The 16,097-nt window shown below is 48.8% G+C and overlaps 6 protein-coding genes across 6 annotated transcripts; 1 reads left to right on the forward strand and 5 right to left on the reverse strand.

Moving 5' to 3' along the window:
* Nucleotides 1-1,191: 1,191 nt before the first annotated feature.
* On the reverse strand, nt 1,192-1,749 carry N7509_008001 (uncharacterized protein; the record flags this gene model as incomplete). Its single annotated transcript, XM_056632638.1, has 2 exons — nt 1,192-1,481; nt 1,572-1,749. 2 exons carry the CDS (start codon nt 1,747-1,749, stop codon nt 1,192-1,194), a joined length of 468 nt encoding a protein of 155 aa, XP_056488189.1.
* Nucleotides 1,750-3,618: 1,869 nt separating this feature from the next.
* N7509_008002 (uncharacterized protein) lies at nt 3,619-5,659 on the reverse strand (the record flags this gene model as incomplete). The annotated part of the gene is made up of 3 exons (XM_056632639.1): nt 3,619-4,360; nt 4,420-4,888; nt 4,984-5,659. 3 exons carry the CDS (start codon nt 5,657-5,659, stop codon nt 3,619-3,621), a joined length of 1,887 nt encoding a protein of 628 aa, XP_056488190.1.
* A 1,615-nt stretch (nt 5,660-7,274) lies between these two features.
* On the reverse strand, nt 7,275-9,208 carry N7509_008003 (putative acetamidase; the record flags this gene model as incomplete). The annotated part of the gene is made up of 4 exons (XM_056632640.1): nt 7,275-8,098; nt 8,161-8,631; nt 8,693-9,096; nt 9,168-9,208. 4 exons carry the CDS (start codon nt 9,206-9,208, stop codon nt 7,275-7,277), a joined length of 1,740 nt encoding a protein of 579 aa, XP_056488191.1.
* A 698-nt stretch (nt 9,209-9,906) lies between these two features.
* On the reverse strand, nt 9,907-10,237 carry N7509_008004 (uncharacterized protein; the record flags this gene model as incomplete). Its single annotated transcript, XM_056632641.1, has 2 exons — nt 9,907-10,063; nt 10,128-10,237. The coding sequence occupies 2 exons, from the start codon at nt 10,235-10,237 to the stop codon at nt 9,907-9,909; spliced, it is 267 nt and encodes an 88-aa protein (XP_056488192.1).
* A 1,554-nt stretch (nt 10,238-11,791) lies between these two features.
* Nucleotides 11,792-12,367, reverse strand: N7509_008005 (uncharacterized protein; the record flags this gene model as incomplete). Its single annotated transcript, XM_056632642.1, has 1 exon — nt 11,792-12,367. The coding sequence occupies one exon, from the start codon at nt 12,365-12,367 to the stop codon at nt 11,792-11,794; it is 576 nt and encodes a 191-aa protein (XP_056488193.1).
* A 908-nt stretch (nt 12,368-13,275) lies between these two features.
* On the forward strand, nt 13,276-15,588 carry N7509_008006 (Zn(II)2Cys6 transcription factor; the record flags this gene model as incomplete). Its single annotated transcript, XM_056632643.1, has 6 exons — nt 13,276-13,343; nt 13,390-13,518; nt 13,573-13,688; nt 13,723-14,270; nt 14,317-14,823; nt 14,881-15,588. The coding sequence occupies 6 exons, from the start codon at nt 13,276-13,278 to the stop codon at nt 15,586-15,588; spliced, it is 2,076 nt and encodes a 691-aa protein (XP_056488194.1).
* Between the last annotated feature and the right edge of the window lie 509 nt (nt 15,589-16,097).

The raw sequence follows: 16,097 nt of genomic DNA on the forward strand, positions 1-16,097 counted from the left end.
TTATGTGATACGACCATCGACATCTACCCATCTTTTGAGCCGTGAAGTGTTTAAGGTAAGCACGGACTGTTCTTCTTTAATATTTCACATTGCAATATTAGAAAAAGAACTCCATACTGATGTGCTGAGTTAAGTTCACGTCATCTGCCCAACCATGGACTGGCTGAGGAGGATTTTCGCAAAAGACCCGGAAAAAGCAAAAGCCAAAATGGAGATGAGGGCCCGGAAGCGTCAGAGTAAGAAGCACAGCCAAAGGGTCCGCAGGCGCGAAGAAGAAATACGGCGTGGAAAATCCGAGAAACCGAAATTATTTATCGGATCTCTTGGTCAGACATCTCAGTCTCAATGGCGTGGACCTCACGGAGCGTAAGGCTGAACACGAGAAAAATATCAAATTCACCTTGGAGATGGTTAGCAGTACCACTTGTTGTTCAGGATAATTAATATGGATTATGTACAGACTGCAGATCACGTAGAAAAGTTCGATTGTATGTTGACCGGCATCAAAGGACCTGCCGTGATGTTCATCCACATCCACCTGCCCAGTCTCAAACAGCAGCTTCACTGTCGCTTCATGCCCAGAGTTTGCGGCCCAAGATAATGGTGTCCGAGGAGTAAGTCAGCCTTAGGCTTAAGGCATCACCGTATGCTCGCCTAAGGTGACTATTACTACGAGATTCAAAACGTAACATGAAACCTTCAATTTACTCAGTTGATACCCTGCTTGAACCTTGAAAGTAATTAACCCATTGTATAATCTCCGGAACCCCAAGCTAACGAGAAAAAAAAAGAAAAAAAAGAAAAACCGAAGCCAAGCGGCAAAACAAAAGAAAGAAGTATGGATGTTTCTAATATATTTCCCAATCGAGGCAAACCAGTCAATGGATGCAAAAAAGAAAAGAAAAAGAAAAGAAATCGGAAGCTAAACTTCAACTTTCAATGTAGAATGAGTGGAGAAGATAAAGCCCAAAACCAAGTTAAGAATGGCAAGAACATGACTCTGACCTGCCGTGGGTGATATGATAAAGTCGCATATGAGATTGCAGCTTATCCTTGCGACCGAAGCTTTCCTTACAATCACGAACGGGACATTTGAACTCTTCAGGGGCGACATGGGTGGATTTGATATGTCGCCATAGACAGGTTTGCCTGGAAAATGTGCTGGTATACGTGCATCCTTCCCACCGGCACTTATATCTCCCGTAGTGGTTGACACTGGGTTATGTCAGAGAGTGATGTATCATAGTATTCATAAGTCATGAGGGTATAATTAGTCGTGAACACATACTCGATGCCCGCCGCCTGGCGGGATTGGGCCCCTATCCCATGTGCACATGTATTTTCGTAGTTCGTAGTGTCGAGTGGTTCTTCTGGTGAGGAGTTGAAGGACGAGATCCTTGCCATCGGAGTGCTCTTGGGAGTATTGGGGTGACAGGCTGCGTTGTGGGCGTCGGGTAGAATGTAACCATTTGGACTACCGACTGGCCAGGGGATACAATTTGGATGATGGAGGGAGGAAGGTGGTGTAATTGTTGGATTGGAGCAAGGAGATGCTGAGATAGGAGATATACCCGGGTTCGAATTGCTATGTGGCCCGTGGTGTAACCAGTGCTGTCCCACCGCCATTGCTGGTGTGGGATAGCAGGCTGGGTTGGTCCAGGCGACCTCTGGGTACCCTGAATCCCAGGTGTCGTCATTTGACGACAGGGCTGGGCCGTTGGGGCGGGCGTTGTGCGAGTGAGCCGCCATGATGCAGGAAGTTGCACAAATGGTGGAGAGGAGTATGTTTGATTCTCAGAGCGTTGGAAAGTATTGAGGGTAAAATAGAAGAGAAAAAAGGACGAAACTCTTTCTGAAAAGTAGACTTTAAATAATTGCCATAACAATGGCTAGCCCACTTATTGGGAATCATGTTTAAATAAAAGCTGCGAAAGCACATCAGATCGATTCCTCTTGCAGAAGAATGCCAGAACTAGGGCCCATTCACAGTGCATAGAGAAAACTAATGCGTACGGTCGACAGTCTGGCGAATCGGACGCAGTGGGGTGTGGAGTGCTCAAGGGCCTTCCAGGGTAGATACGGTAAAACCGGGGAAGCAGCTCCCATCCAGCTGGTCAAGGCTGGAGGCGTGTAGATCATCCAAATTCACGGATTTACTTAGATTAGTTCATGCATGAAGAGTGGGGCCAATGTAGCTTCAATGTCTACAAGGATGCAATGTCGCGTGGGTAGGTAGCTTTACATCCCCACGAACGTTCCGGGCCGCGCAATTAAAAGAGGAACTAGTATGTTAGCTGGAACTTTATAACATTCTTCGAGGAGATACTAGTTAGCATGGCAAAACACATGGTACCCCATGGAGCTATTACACATTAACCCCCTGTTGAAAGCATTGCTGGAATTGAAACATACGACAGTGCCATCCCACATTTAGGCAACGCCGATTTGGAACAATTCCATGATGCCTATGCATGAATGTTGGACAGCACCGTCTGCATCGGAGCTGCCCGATAACTTCATCACCAGAGCAATCATGCGAGCAATACCATGGTTTAAATCGAGCAGTCGAGCCAGTCTTTGCAGATGACATGGGCTACCGGAGGAACGAGATAGCTTCATCACATACCGCCTGCATCAAATGAGTCCAGTTTGAGCCGGCATGTCTCTCCTTAGCTGCATGGCCGCTCAAGGGAGAAATCATTGACCAACCACGAGGTGACCACGAACCCGCTGATCTGCAGGATGCCAAAATCACGGGGTAGCGCCCGAAAGCGATGATCCTGGGTCCCGACCGTCCAGAAACTGCAAGAATCTAAAGTGAAACAAGCTAGGGACAAGATCTGGACCCCGGCATGGACCTCTTGTCGGGCCTAGGGGGGGATGGCGCCCGCGCCCAGACCCGATTAGCTAGCCATGCTATGCGGGATGCACCAGCTTTTCGTTGCCAAGATATGAAGAGCTACCTCATTCCAGCATTCTTTGCATATCGCCTTGCAGGGTGCAATGGCGCTAATGCCGGATGTGTCTTCCCTGTCTAGAATATCGACTAGTCTGATGCTAATGGGTTGAGCCTCATTTGTCACCACTCGTCCCAGAGGCTGTTCACATGAAAGTATATCAGTCTATTGACGTCTGAATCATGAAAATCAGCTACTATTCCGGCGATGAGTCACAGCAAGGGCCCTCTACAAGGTTTCAAACGACATAATGGTCTGGGAGAGTGCATGTGCTTTTGTGATTGCAACACCATTCAGAGGAACAAGAAAGGTTGGTTTCAATTTTTTGATTTGTTTATGTGAATTCAAGATCAATAAACCAAAAGGGAGAGGTTAGTTCTTATTACTGCCATTGATGAGATACGTCGGAGATTCAGATTGCACTTTGTATGAACTTGATCTGTGGTGCGATCAATATTTAATCTTGACTAAACAACGCAGTCCTATCATTAGAATCAGAACATGTGCACTGGCATGACATGTAATAGACTTTCCAGGACAGATGAGGCATTGTATTATTTCACACCAACTCCCGGTCTCGGGATAGTACCATGAAAAGTCCAAGGACACGAGGAAATGTCCTGAAATTTGCCGGGCGGGGGTATATATTCAGGTATCGCATTCAACTTCCCGCCTCAGACACGCTATTCGCAAGACGAATCGCGTCATACAAAAGCGCCTCCGCCGATTCATCGCAAGCCATATCATACCAAAGCATGATGTCGAGAACACGTTTGACACCCAGCCAAGAGGAGATCCCGCTCCTCCGTAAGGTCCGTTCCAAAGCCGAGGTAAAGAATGGTCGCTCTGGCATCTCGGTTGCGGCAATTCCGCCTAACATGAGAATCCATAATAACGGAATCCGTGTTTGCGGCGATGTCCATAATCCGGAGGCTTCTGGGTCACGGAGAACACCTTGAAGTTGCTGAGCTAGACTGGCCAAGGGCGTGCTCTGAGCCGGGACAGGGAAAATAACGCCGACGGCAAAAATCCAACATGCTAACCGACAAGCTTCGTAAGTGATCGCATGTGTGGGGTGGACGAACTGGTGAGATATCGTCGACGCGGGTGGCAGAGACAGAATTGTATGTTGCGTTAGGTTGCGTTGGTCTGCTAGTAATGAGGAATCATGGCTTTTTGCGAGATTATCTCGGACAATGTTGATGTACATGCGGGCGGCTTGGAATGCCTCTGCCATCTGGGGAGTTATTCCAATGCTGCACAGGCGACCGAAGCCACGGTCGATATCGGATTGATCGAAGCCTAGAAGAGGCCGAAGTTCGATCCCACAGCGGGATTCATCTACTGGCCAGAACTCGAAACCTGGCTTGGTGCAGAGTACACTCGCGGTGAATATGTCAGAACTTGGGGTGGGTTAGCTTTCGCATTGAATAATAAGGTTGTGATACTTGGGCCTACAAACAAAGAGATAGTCGCCGCCAGCCCGGCCGTTTTTATACTTCGCAGTCCACCGCGCATAATGATCAGTTGCACCAGCCCTTGAATATGGATCATATTAGGAGGCAAGCACCCATAGACGTTGAGCCACTGCAGGCGTTGAAACGGTGCTTTGAACGGAGTGGGTAGCTGTCGCCTGAAAGTGTCGTCCATTGCTTGGTGGTGAGCCATACAAATCACGCTCAGGATTACAGCGTCACTAACTCGGCGAGAAGGGTCTTTCATCGCTACATTGATCAACTTGATGGCTTCCACCTCGCATTGCTGTAAGAGACGCTCCTGCCTAGGACCGAAGCTGGAGCTCGGAGTGACCTGATTGAGCCACTGGACTCGCTGGTGACAGAGCGATCCGTAAATAAACGCCGTAAAGAGGGCAGGGTCAGATAATGAAAGAGGAAACCAATCTTCGCCAGCCTTTTTCATGTGTCTCAGACCTAGGGATGAGCCCGGGCCATAATACCGTTGTTACTAAAGGAATTGTTAGCAAATTACTTCATTCAGTCTAGATCCGGAGTCCATAAATACGAACGGTATGTCTCGCATGGGTTCACAAGGTCAGGTGAGAATTCCGTAGGATATGTGCCAAAAGGGTCGAAGAGGCCGGAAATCTGGGGTTCCACGCGTGCCACCTCGTGCCATGGGATAAAGGCAATTGGTTCCGTGAGTGAAGCCGCATCGTCACTACTATCGCTACTGTCGCTGGCGTGGGATGGGGGAAATGGTGATCGCTGCCATTCCCGCAGCGGTCGCTGGTTCAAGCCCCTGGCAGCGATGCCGCGGCGCGGGGCGGGGACATAGCGGGTCGGCTGCGGTGAGGGACGCGAGACGACAATAAACGAGGACGGTGGGCCATCATCGCTCGGCAATGAGGGGCGGGTGGCAGCTTGTGCACTCTGAGGATTATTGGGAGGAGTTGATCCTGTTGACGCGCCTATCGATAAGGGCGAAATTGATGTCGAGGTCGAGGCCGAGGCCGAGGCTGACGTTGAAGCTGACGCTGACGAGCGAATCGATGACACCGAGTTGGAAGCTGCCTCTGCCGTGCGATCTTTATCTCTGGTCTGGTCGGAGATCCATCGGCCCACATGCGCTCGCACCAAGCGTTGTGCTTTTATCCGTTCGGTCTCGGATGAAGGTCTGGCATTGACGAAATGAATTCCGTCTGATTTGCGAATGCCACCTCGCTGGTTTTTCTTGGAAGCCATTCTCCCTCAAAGCCCAGTCATCACCAGCGGGGGCGAGAATGCAGTAATCCAGGATCTGCATCCTGCGAGTTCGAAGTCGCAAATCGCAGGTCGCAGGTTGCAGGTCGAAAGTTGCCGGTCACGAGATAGGTAGGATGTTGTGTGGAGAATGGAGGGTGGAGGGGTAAATTGAGACGCCGAGCAAGTGGACTAGAAGCACAGAAGAAAAGAAGAGAGGCGTAGGAGAAAAGGAGGAGAGAAGAAGAGAAGACGAGGGGAAGAAAGTGAAAGTGAAAGTTGGCCTGGTCGTACGTTGACCCCGTGACTTCCTCAACTTCAACCTGCTTGCTTAGCTTAACTCAACTCACCATCTTCTTTCTTCTTGACTGCACTCCTCAATTGACATTACTCTATTGGATCTGAATTTGGACCACCGCCATTCATTGGATTCTTTCTCCTAAGTGGAGCATCCTCTCTAGCGCCGCATTTGAACAAGCCCCCATCAACTCTACCATTCCTTCGCATGTCTTATTGACTTTCAACTAGGCCCAAGCAGGGGAGGGGAACATCAGTAATTCAGATCTGCATTCTCACACAATACGTACGGTACAGTGTACAAAGTACGAGGACCATGTTGATCATTTACCCAAGCCGGGAGTGGATAGGGGGCGGCATACGATAGTTGCGGGACAAAGTACGAAGCTCATACAAAGTACCGAATGGCACGGCTATCATTAATACAATTTCCATGAGATGATCCATTAATTCAGACCTCATCTCATCCAATCCATGGATCTCAATTCGATCGATCTCCATTGAAACAAGTCATGACTTCCGCCCAACTTGCCCTGCAAATACGAGTAAAGCAAATAAATGACAGCTGGTACCGCAGATCCAACACATCCTTGGCTAGGTTAAGTGGAAACGAGATGTGATGCGGAGAGGGTCAACCTCAGTCAAACTCCCCGCTCTTCTAACCGAGGTTATCTTCAAGTTTATCCTTGGAACTTGAACTCCTGGAGCATACTCGTACAAGTATACCCGGATATCACTCCCTTATTTTGTTATTGTCAATCACCCTCGATCCCGGGTACAAGTACATATCTCAATGTTCTCGTACTCGTACTAACCGCCCCCTGACGGCCTCATTCTATGTATCACAGCGCATGTCGGCATCTGCAATTCCGATGGTGATGGTGGGTAGGACAGACGCGGACTTCTCTTGATACGCAGGATCGGGATTAAGATTTGCGTTTTGGCCCTAGGGGGCTTTTTGATGGGTCGTTCATTAAATTCGATTACTGCGAGATTGATTGGTTGTTCATTGGAGGCGCCCCTCTGTAATACGAGGTTGGCGTGATGGTGACAGTTGACAGTTGATAGCTTCGAACGCTAGTTTGCCTAGTTTGGTTATTAGTTGAACTTGAATTCTGGGTATCTGGAGGATGCTGTTCATTCTCAGTTTGTCTACCAGTACAATTTCCTATTGAAGCTCGGGTTTAGAAGTTGGTGTTGTTCTTGGAATATTCCATTCTGCCATTATACTACCACTGCATGGACTGTGTAAACACCACTGGCAGTTATTGTAAAAAACACAATCTGGTGATAAACAACATTAGTCACCCCATCGCACCACCTAATCAATATCCAGCAAAGAATACTTCGCACTCCCCCCAGTCGCCGGATCAATATAAACTTCCAAAGCCTTCTCCACCGCAGCCATATACCCCAAGACCTGCTCCTCCTGCCATCTCCTCCCAACAATCTGCACAGCCGTAGGCAAACCCGCCATCTTCCCAGAATCATAATGCTTCCACGCTCCACGCGCAATAGCATTATCCGCACCCAGTCGTTTCAGCACCGTCTTATAAGGGGTAACAAGAGCATCACGCACAGCATCCACGTGGCCGACCGGTATCACGCCGGCGGAGTAATCTAGCAGGTTCCACAAAAACGTGTAGCCGCACGAGGAGACGGCGTCGTGCATGGCTTTGTGCGGTAGTGCGGGCGTCGCATTAACTGGGCACAGAATGAAGTCATATTGTTGGCTTTCCGCGTCCCACCATTGGTGCCAGGTTGCGCGGAATGACTCGCGGGCGGCGGTTAGTGGCCATAATTGGGCGGCGGTTTTGGGGCCGAAGTTGCGAATTAGGGTTGCGAGGACTTTGTCGCGCTTGATGTAGCGTACGTACAGGTAGTAGAGGTAGCGGATGGGTCCGGGGAGGTGGGCAACTCGGCGGAGTTGGTTTGCGCCTGGGTCTGATGGCTCGAAGGTGTGTAGGTTGGACTCGAAGTGGTGGCAGCCGTCGGAATTGAGGAGTTGAGATGCGAGGTTTAGGCCGGTGAATGGGTCTGCATTGGATGGGGTAGTGATTTCTGAGACCGTGTGGCCGGCTTCAGTTAGAGCTGCGACGGTCGTTGCAACGGCGCGTTCGATGGCGGGTGTTGGGGGTACGACGCCTGGAAAGTGAGTTAGTCTATGCTGAAGGGTTGTTTGCTGGAAGAGAATCGTAGAGACATACCATCATTGCTCATCAGACCAATGCGGAGAGGCTTGCTCTGAGCTTCGGTCTCGAGATCTCCACGCCACGAAATGGGGTGCACCGAATGATCATACTTCCAAGGCTTCATGTTGATGATCGCACGCGTGAAGTAGGTCAGGTCATTCAGGGTGCGAGCCATTGGGCTGAAGACACTGGGAATACCTTCTTGGCCAGGCATGCTGGTGCTGACACCAGCCTTGGGCCAGCGACCAGTACTGCAGCGCAGCGAGTAGATTCCACTCCATGCAGCAGGGACACGGACCGATCCAGCAACATCAGAGCCAATGCCGATACGACCACCCAGCGCCAGAAGGGCAGCTTCTCCGCCAGTCGAGCCACCGGGAGAGTAACCTGGGATATGGGGGTTCAAGCAGGTGCCCCAAAGGCCATTGGCAGACTCAAAAGAGAGCAAAGTAATCGGCAATGCGGTCTTCGCATAGGGCACAGCTCCTACGACCTGGTCAGTATGGACGATATGATGGTATCCCGAGTCATTCTTTAAAGCACTTACCGGCATCCTTGAGTAGCCGCGCCATGGGACCATCTTCTTGGGCTGGCTTATTTGCGAATGCCGCGTAGCCGACGCTTGTATCAAACCCCTTGACCTGGATTGAATCCTTGAGAGACACGGGGATTCCCGCAAGGGGTCCCTTCAAGTTGATATCGGACTTGAGCCATGACTCTGCCTCAGGAAGAAGTAGTTCTGTAATGCAGTTGGTGCGCTTCTGCGCTCTCACCGCAACTTTGCCGTATGTGCGCAGGACGTTCAGCGGGGAGGTGGTGTCGGCTTGGACATCGCGTACCAAGTTCTCGATTGGTCGATCGATGATCTCCTTGTCGGCCTCGGTGATGTGAAGGTGGTAGGGGTATGGTAATGAGGTAAACCGGGCAGCACGTTCCGCTTGTTTTTGATTGCTGGTGTGGAGTTAGCTGATGTTCCGAGTGCTGGGGGGAGCTGTGGGAGCTATAGGCCGAAGAAGACATACCGTATACGGCGGTAAGTGAAATAGTCGAATGGGGGCAGCATGATGGATGTTGTAGTTGGATACAACAGAGGTGACCCTTGAGGTATGAAGGGGGAGAAGAGAGAGTTAAAAAGAAGAGGAAGTTGGAGGAGACAAAAGAGGAGAGCGAATGTGCGGGGAAGGGAGTGTGGGGAGTTGCGATAAGCCCGTCCCATCCGATGCGATCGCCGAGGCTGGCCGCAGCGGGGTTTAGTCCGCCGATAGCCAGGGCTACTCAGTAGAGTAGTATGCAGGGGTGTATTAAGACTAGCTGGAGACTGGAAGTGAAGTGAACCGAACCATTTTAATTTGGTATAGTTTGCCATTCCCAGCTTACTACTATGAGATTGGAAGTTGGAGTTCCAATGTGCACCGTGACCTGGGCAAGCATGCGTCCAGCTTCCCAATTGGGACCGAATATATACTAGTAGATGCTAATCTAGACATATAGTAGTAGTAACTAGTACCTAGGTAAAGAGGGAACTGATTTGGTTCTCTTATCTTCTATTATTTATTTTCATTCAGTCCTATCATAGTGCTATATAAACTACCAATATTTCCCAATCTATCTCGATGCCGCTGGAGTTGCGGCGGGTATATCTCCAATTCCTTCCAACGCCAATTATCGCTAGAAATGCAAAACTCAAAAAAAACATCGCCAAAGAAAGAATGGTTCTATCATGTTCGTGTTTTCTTTTCTTCTTTGGCCTCGCTCATTCATTCACGGCTCCGGTGACTGCAGCCAGTTGTGTTTGGCTAACCACCACACAACCACACCGCCAGTCACCGCCAAAATAATGCAGAAGAAGATGATGAATCCGCAGATAAGCGAGCGCTTGCGTTTTTGTCGTTCTCGTTCGAGCCAGGAGTCGGGTTGTCTGTATTACTTGTTAGTCAACGGGCATTTGAATAAGAGTCAACCGGGGAAAGGAAGGGTCTCACTTCTTGATGGCTTGTTCGAGATCTAGTTGGCTTTGTGTTTTTGCTTGGTCATCTCTGTGGACAGCTGTGGAGAATCGCTTCCAGAAGTATGGGTCGCGGACGAGTGCCATTCTAGATGTAGACCGATGATAGATGGAGGAATCGCAGAAGTGCTTTGGTTGTTGTTTTGCTGCAAGGCGGGTTGTTGACACCCCTTGCTGGAACTTAAGGCGGTTCGGAGTGTGATTTTTTTCTTGACAAAGGCTTGGAATAGCTCCTTCTATTTCTGAGGATCGTGTGGATGAAGTGTTTCCAGATGATTTCGGACAGATTGACAAGTGGTATGGTGAGGGTATGTGCGACCGTTGAAATGGTGTGAGCGGGGAGGGCCAAAGATTAGATAGAGGGACAGAGGGGATCCAGCACACTTAACTAATGGAAAGAAGGGCTGTGCGATCAGATGCAGGCCGAGGAATCCAGCGCCAGCCATGCTGCCTCTCTCTGGGGGCTGGGCGGACAAGGCAGCTCATATCTGGCCCGTCTGGCCCGGCTCGGATATGTGAGTATTCCCCCATAAACACAGGGATAAGAGGTAATTCTAGCCCGTTGAACGTGGATAGTTGTCATGGTTTCCATATCGCCCAATAGAATCCTGCTATTCTGTTGAGAAATACCGCTCGTCGACACGGTATGCCGATCCGGAATGAAGGGGCTCATTGCCTGCTGATGGTAGAAGTTGTCGGTGGGACCGAGCCAATGAAGAGTCATGGACTAATTCTTTGGAATGCACATCGTATTGATCGACTATCGACATGCGGCACATCTGGTGGCTGGATGTCGTGCGGTGCCGTTGGGCGGATCTCTTTCGATATGCAGAGCATGTATTGGCTGGGATCCTGAGAACCGATCTGAAATTTCTTCTGCCGTCTACATTATCGAAACATGACCAATGATTCTTTGAACTTTATTGTCATCAGATCCGTGGCAGAAGCTTAATTTACGGGGTTGATTGATTGTTGGCATCAAGGGGTACAATTCGAGCCAATGACGCGTGGAATCAACAACGAGCACAGTTTCTTCTCCTTCCCGGTGTTTCTCGATGAACCATAAATAATAGTAATATAGATTAACCCAATTTAGGGGCTGCTGATAAAGTAAATAAACCATTGGGTATCTCGTCAACGCAAAGAAATTGAGCTCATTCGCTTACGACTGGCACCTCCCCTCACGACACATAAATCTGCAAAGGAACGGTCAAAGACGCAGAGGAATTACCTCGGGCCTTGCTATGATCCCGATATGAGAGTATCGTCTTGAGGGCATACACCCTGGAAATAAAACACGAGTGAAAAGTAGGCGGATACACCAGGGTATCTGGCAATGCGACTGAAATATCAACAGAGGCCGTATAAAATAACGTCAAATCGCTTCCATCTGCCTTCGCTTGTTTTCTCCAATCTATAACACAGTTTTGTTGCTGTAGCGAGACTGTTTCAGACCAATATGCCTGCCTGGAGCCCCAAGCCGATGGTCCCGAATGATCGGGAAAGTTAAACCATGGCTCCATGCCGAAGAATGTCATTGCTTTGAGTTTGATTTCGCTTGATACCATGCGAGGTGGGAGCTGTTTTTCACATGCTGGCTCGAATCGAAGGTTGATTCGCACTGTCGTTGACGCTTCGATGCTATTTTGGGGTTGCGGTCCGCGGCACAACTCGATTCCTTGTGGCTGGAAAGTTGATAGCACCATAGTTCCGACTTCCGATCGCAGGATTCCCTTTTTTGAGGCCCTTTTCTGCTCTTGTTTTGTAGTATCTGCTTTCCGGATAGAGTAGGAGCGGGGCCATCTCCGATCGTCGAGGCAATATGTAAATCGGATAGATTGTTTCATTGAGGGCTTTCGGCCATTCTGCCTGCGACATCTTCTCAACGACTGAAAAGCTGATGCTATATTGAATCTCTGCTTCGGATGGCGCCATGTCGTGGGTATTCTCAAAGTATTGCGATATTTTGCCTAGGCTCGGGGGAAGTTGCAGGTGTTCTTCGTGAACTTGGCAATTCGCGCAGGTATGGTGGCATATTTGCGCCGGGATATGAGAAGGCACGACAAAACTGAAGGGGATTCGATATATTTCTTTCGGCTCGAGGATTGCTTCGGGCACATATTCTTCTACCGGGAAGTCGACACGCAAGAATGTCTTCCGTAGGGTGTTAGGCGAGACGGGAAGATGGTTATCCAGGTTCTCCGTTTCCGTTGTCATGTTTCCTATTTTCGAGTTAGCTGTTTCTACTGGCGTTTATAAATGGGTGGTACTGCTCTCAAAATACCCTGGAAAGTAATATTGATGTTTTCCAGTCGCGTTGCATGATGTGGTGCAAAGAGAACTTCGCCTTGAATTACATCGTCTGTTTTGTAAAACGACGACCCAGACTCGGAAGAATTCAAATTGTGGACGGAGATTTCCACTGAAGGTCTTTTCATGATCTGTGATGGTTTTCGATTCATTAAGAAGGGCTACTTTCACATGGGCAGCTACTAGTATATATTCACCGACGCTCGGCGACGGACCAGGCAAATCGGCCAGTAGAGTCGGTCACCGGTTCATTACAGCCAATCCAGTGCGACGAACGCCGAGATTCATCGCTGGGGATTGTTCCTGGAAGGCGTCGTTTCTGGAACTTCTGATTCGAACCTTGGAAGGCTCAAGTGAGGTTGAAATTTTTCCACCTTCAACTTTGAGTACCTAGTAGGTAGTTTCCAAGGTTGTTATTGGCTCGGAATTGCGGGCATCGGATTGTACGAGAAAATCGTGTTCATCTGGACGAAGAAGCAATAAAGTAATAACCCTGGAAGCAATCGTATTTTATATATATGTCGCGAGTAAACCAGAAAGCGCATTTCTCTATACAACTCAACAATCAAGTAGTAGATTAAACTAAGCCTAGAACTTAAGTATATAGTTCTAACTCTATTAATTATAATGTGCGTTTAATATTCTACTAGTAGTCCACGGGTGGAATTATGTCAATCCGGAACCATCGGAATCGCCACTCGGCGAAGTGTAATCTTACCGACCGCCGAAGCACTCCCCGAACAGAATTTCACCGAACGCATACCACTACACACCTACATACGCATATTTGCCTAGTGATACCGAGCTCGGCATAAATGCGTACCTCCTCATCAAGAGCACCGAATCATTCGGTCGTGAAAGGGAAAAAGAAAAAGTCCATCGCGTAAGTCCTGCCTCCACCGTAGTCATACTTACGCTAACTAGCCCAGTTGCCAAAGATGTCACACGCACAAGATCAAATGTTCTGGCGAACAACCGTGCACCAAGTGCCGCAATGCTGGACGTGCTACCGAATGTACCTATGTTAATCGGGATCGTCAGATTAAGGTCCACGAGAGGTGAGTGTGATTTGATCCTGCTCCACCCACTAGATTCATACTAAGATTTTGCAGCTATCTCGATCAACTGGCCGCTGAAAATGAACGGCTGCGTGAGCAACTCTCACTATCACCGGCAACTCTGAGCCAGTCTTCACACTATCATGAAGGTGAAGCATTCCCCATCGCACGTGCTTCGCCAAACAACTGGCTAACTTCCGGCAGATGGCCATGTTTCGGATGGTGATGCAGTCGTACAGAACCCTATGATTGGCGAAAGAGGGTGGTTTCAGCCCTATGACCCTTCTGCTCCACCAATTCATATCGGAGAAGCAGCGTGCACTGCCTTTGCGACTCGCTTGCGTCAAGTCCTCACCCAGAGCAGGGCGTCGCATATGCCGAGGACACAGTATACTCCCGAAGCAACGTTGTACAAAATCCGCGATTCAACTTTGGAATGGCCGGGATTGCCACAGGCGCGCCTATTAATTCAAATTGTCGTCAATCAGGTTAGCCGTGTATATCACCTGTTTCTCAGAAAATCGACGATTCAAGAATTGGAGGACGTCTATCGCAAAGGAAGCTTCGATGATCCGATATTGAAGACAAAATTCTTCGCTCTTTTTGCCATGGGTGAGGTCTATTCCGCACGTTCCAATTCTAAACTAGAATGCGGAGTTCCCGGTGCTTCGTACTATGTGAATGCAATGACTCTAATTCCCATACTCCCCGAGAGGCCGAGTATGACCGTCATCGAGTCTTTACTCATTTTGGTAAGTGTATCTTTATCGTTCTTGAATTCCACGGCTAACCGTTCAGTCTTTATACTCCTACTTTCTGAACCGACGCCATTCCGCATTCCTCCTCGTCGGTAACGCAATGCGTCTTGGGTTGACTTTGGGATTGAATCACGATATCCCTGAATGCAACTGCCCAGATCCTGTCGAGCGCCAACACCGAATTCGTCTGTGGTGGGCAATCTATGTTTTTGATCGAATGTATGGATCAAAAACGGGTTGGCCCATTCAAATTGCCGACGATGACATCCATGTCGAAATGCCATCGAAAATAGCCTGCGACCCACGCGAAGACCAATTTTCCGATACTGAATTTCTCCTCGCCAGTATTCAGCTGGCTCGGATAACAGGCCAGGTGACTGAGAAAGTCTATAGTCGAAAGAAGCAGCCGGATTCTTTTTTGCAACGAGAGCAAAAGCTACTTATCTCCTTGAAGGAATGGTCGCAAAACCTTCCTTCGCATCTTCGACTCAATAGGAACAGCCATGCTCCCGGAAATGTGGTATCTCTGCACCTTCAATTTAACCAGGTAAGAGTTCCACTATTCGTCCAGTAAAAAAAGTATATGGAGTTCTAACCTGTGCAGTGCATTATGTTAGCAACTCGACCTATTTTGCTTTTCACACTCATTCAATCCAGAAAAGACCCCGAAGAAGACTCAAACCAGTCCACCAAGCAAAAAGAACAAACCCTGAAGACGCTGGGTGACGCATGCCTTCATGCTGCAAGACATACACACTCGCTAATTGTCGAGGAGTGGGCAAATGGCTCCCTTCCGATCTACGGTTACTTCTACGCACATTATCTCTTCTCTGGCGCACTGATTATGGTAATATCGAGTCAAATCAACTCAGATAATCACAGCGATTTCGCCTTATTCGAAACTGCCTATGAAATTCTGCGCATGATGCGCGACCACGGAAACCTTGCTGCAACGGAGTTCTACGACAATCTAGAAAGTGTGCGAGAGTGTCTAGACGAGGCCCAGGGATTCACGACCCGACACGCATCGTCGAGCTCACATCTTCCAAGGCATGGAAATTCCGATTCTCTCTCACTTTTACCTGGCCCGGCGCATGGACCCAGTGAAACATCTTTGGGCGTAAATCCGGCTTTGCCCGATGCTCCGGAACCGGGGAGTCTGACAGACGAGATGATATTTTTGGATCAAAGTATGGAGGACTTTTTGGCGCAGCCAGATGTTGATTTCGGGCCATTGGATCCCTCGGGGGTACCAGTCAATGTAGCGGATGCGGTGTACTCGTGGCCAAATTTCTCGCTTTGGACGGCGTAGCATTGCGTATGCGCCAGCTCTCACATAAATAAATCAGATAGTTAATCTCGAGGTGAGCAAATTCATAAGATTACTCCAGGTCCACCTCAATGATCATTGTTAGAAGGCGACCCGGGTGGTTGGTTCGCCTGAGTTCTGCGGGCCAACGAGATTGTATTGGGCGTGCCTGTAAACCCACAGATGGAAAACTGCAAGGGTGGTATATCGTCTGAACTTGAATATAAAGAGGAAATGTCCCCTGTATAGTTATAGTATTTCCGGGAATCGGCAACCTACACACTTTCATTGTCTAAGCTCCAACGCCAAGACATACTTGGCCGTACTAGATCAACTTTTGCAATGATCAATTCCTGAATTTTGCCAGATACAGATGCTTAAAAGATCATGTCAATACCATGTGGTTTCTGATGTTTTGGGGCATACATGTGTGTTTGTTGGAACCTGACGTGAAAATGTAACCCATCAAACGTGATGTACAATTCAGCGGGCCTCCCATTTTATTAATCTCA

This window comes from Penicillium cosmopolitanum (genome assembly GCF_028827165.1).
Source record: "Penicillium cosmopolitanum strain IBT 29677 chromosome Unknown utg000008l:1.0-4398992.0:1.0-4402845.0, whole genome shotgun sequence".
NCBI classification, from domain to species: Eukaryota; Fungi; Ascomycota; class Eurotiomycetes; order Eurotiales; family Aspergillaceae; genus Penicillium; species Penicillium cosmopolitanum.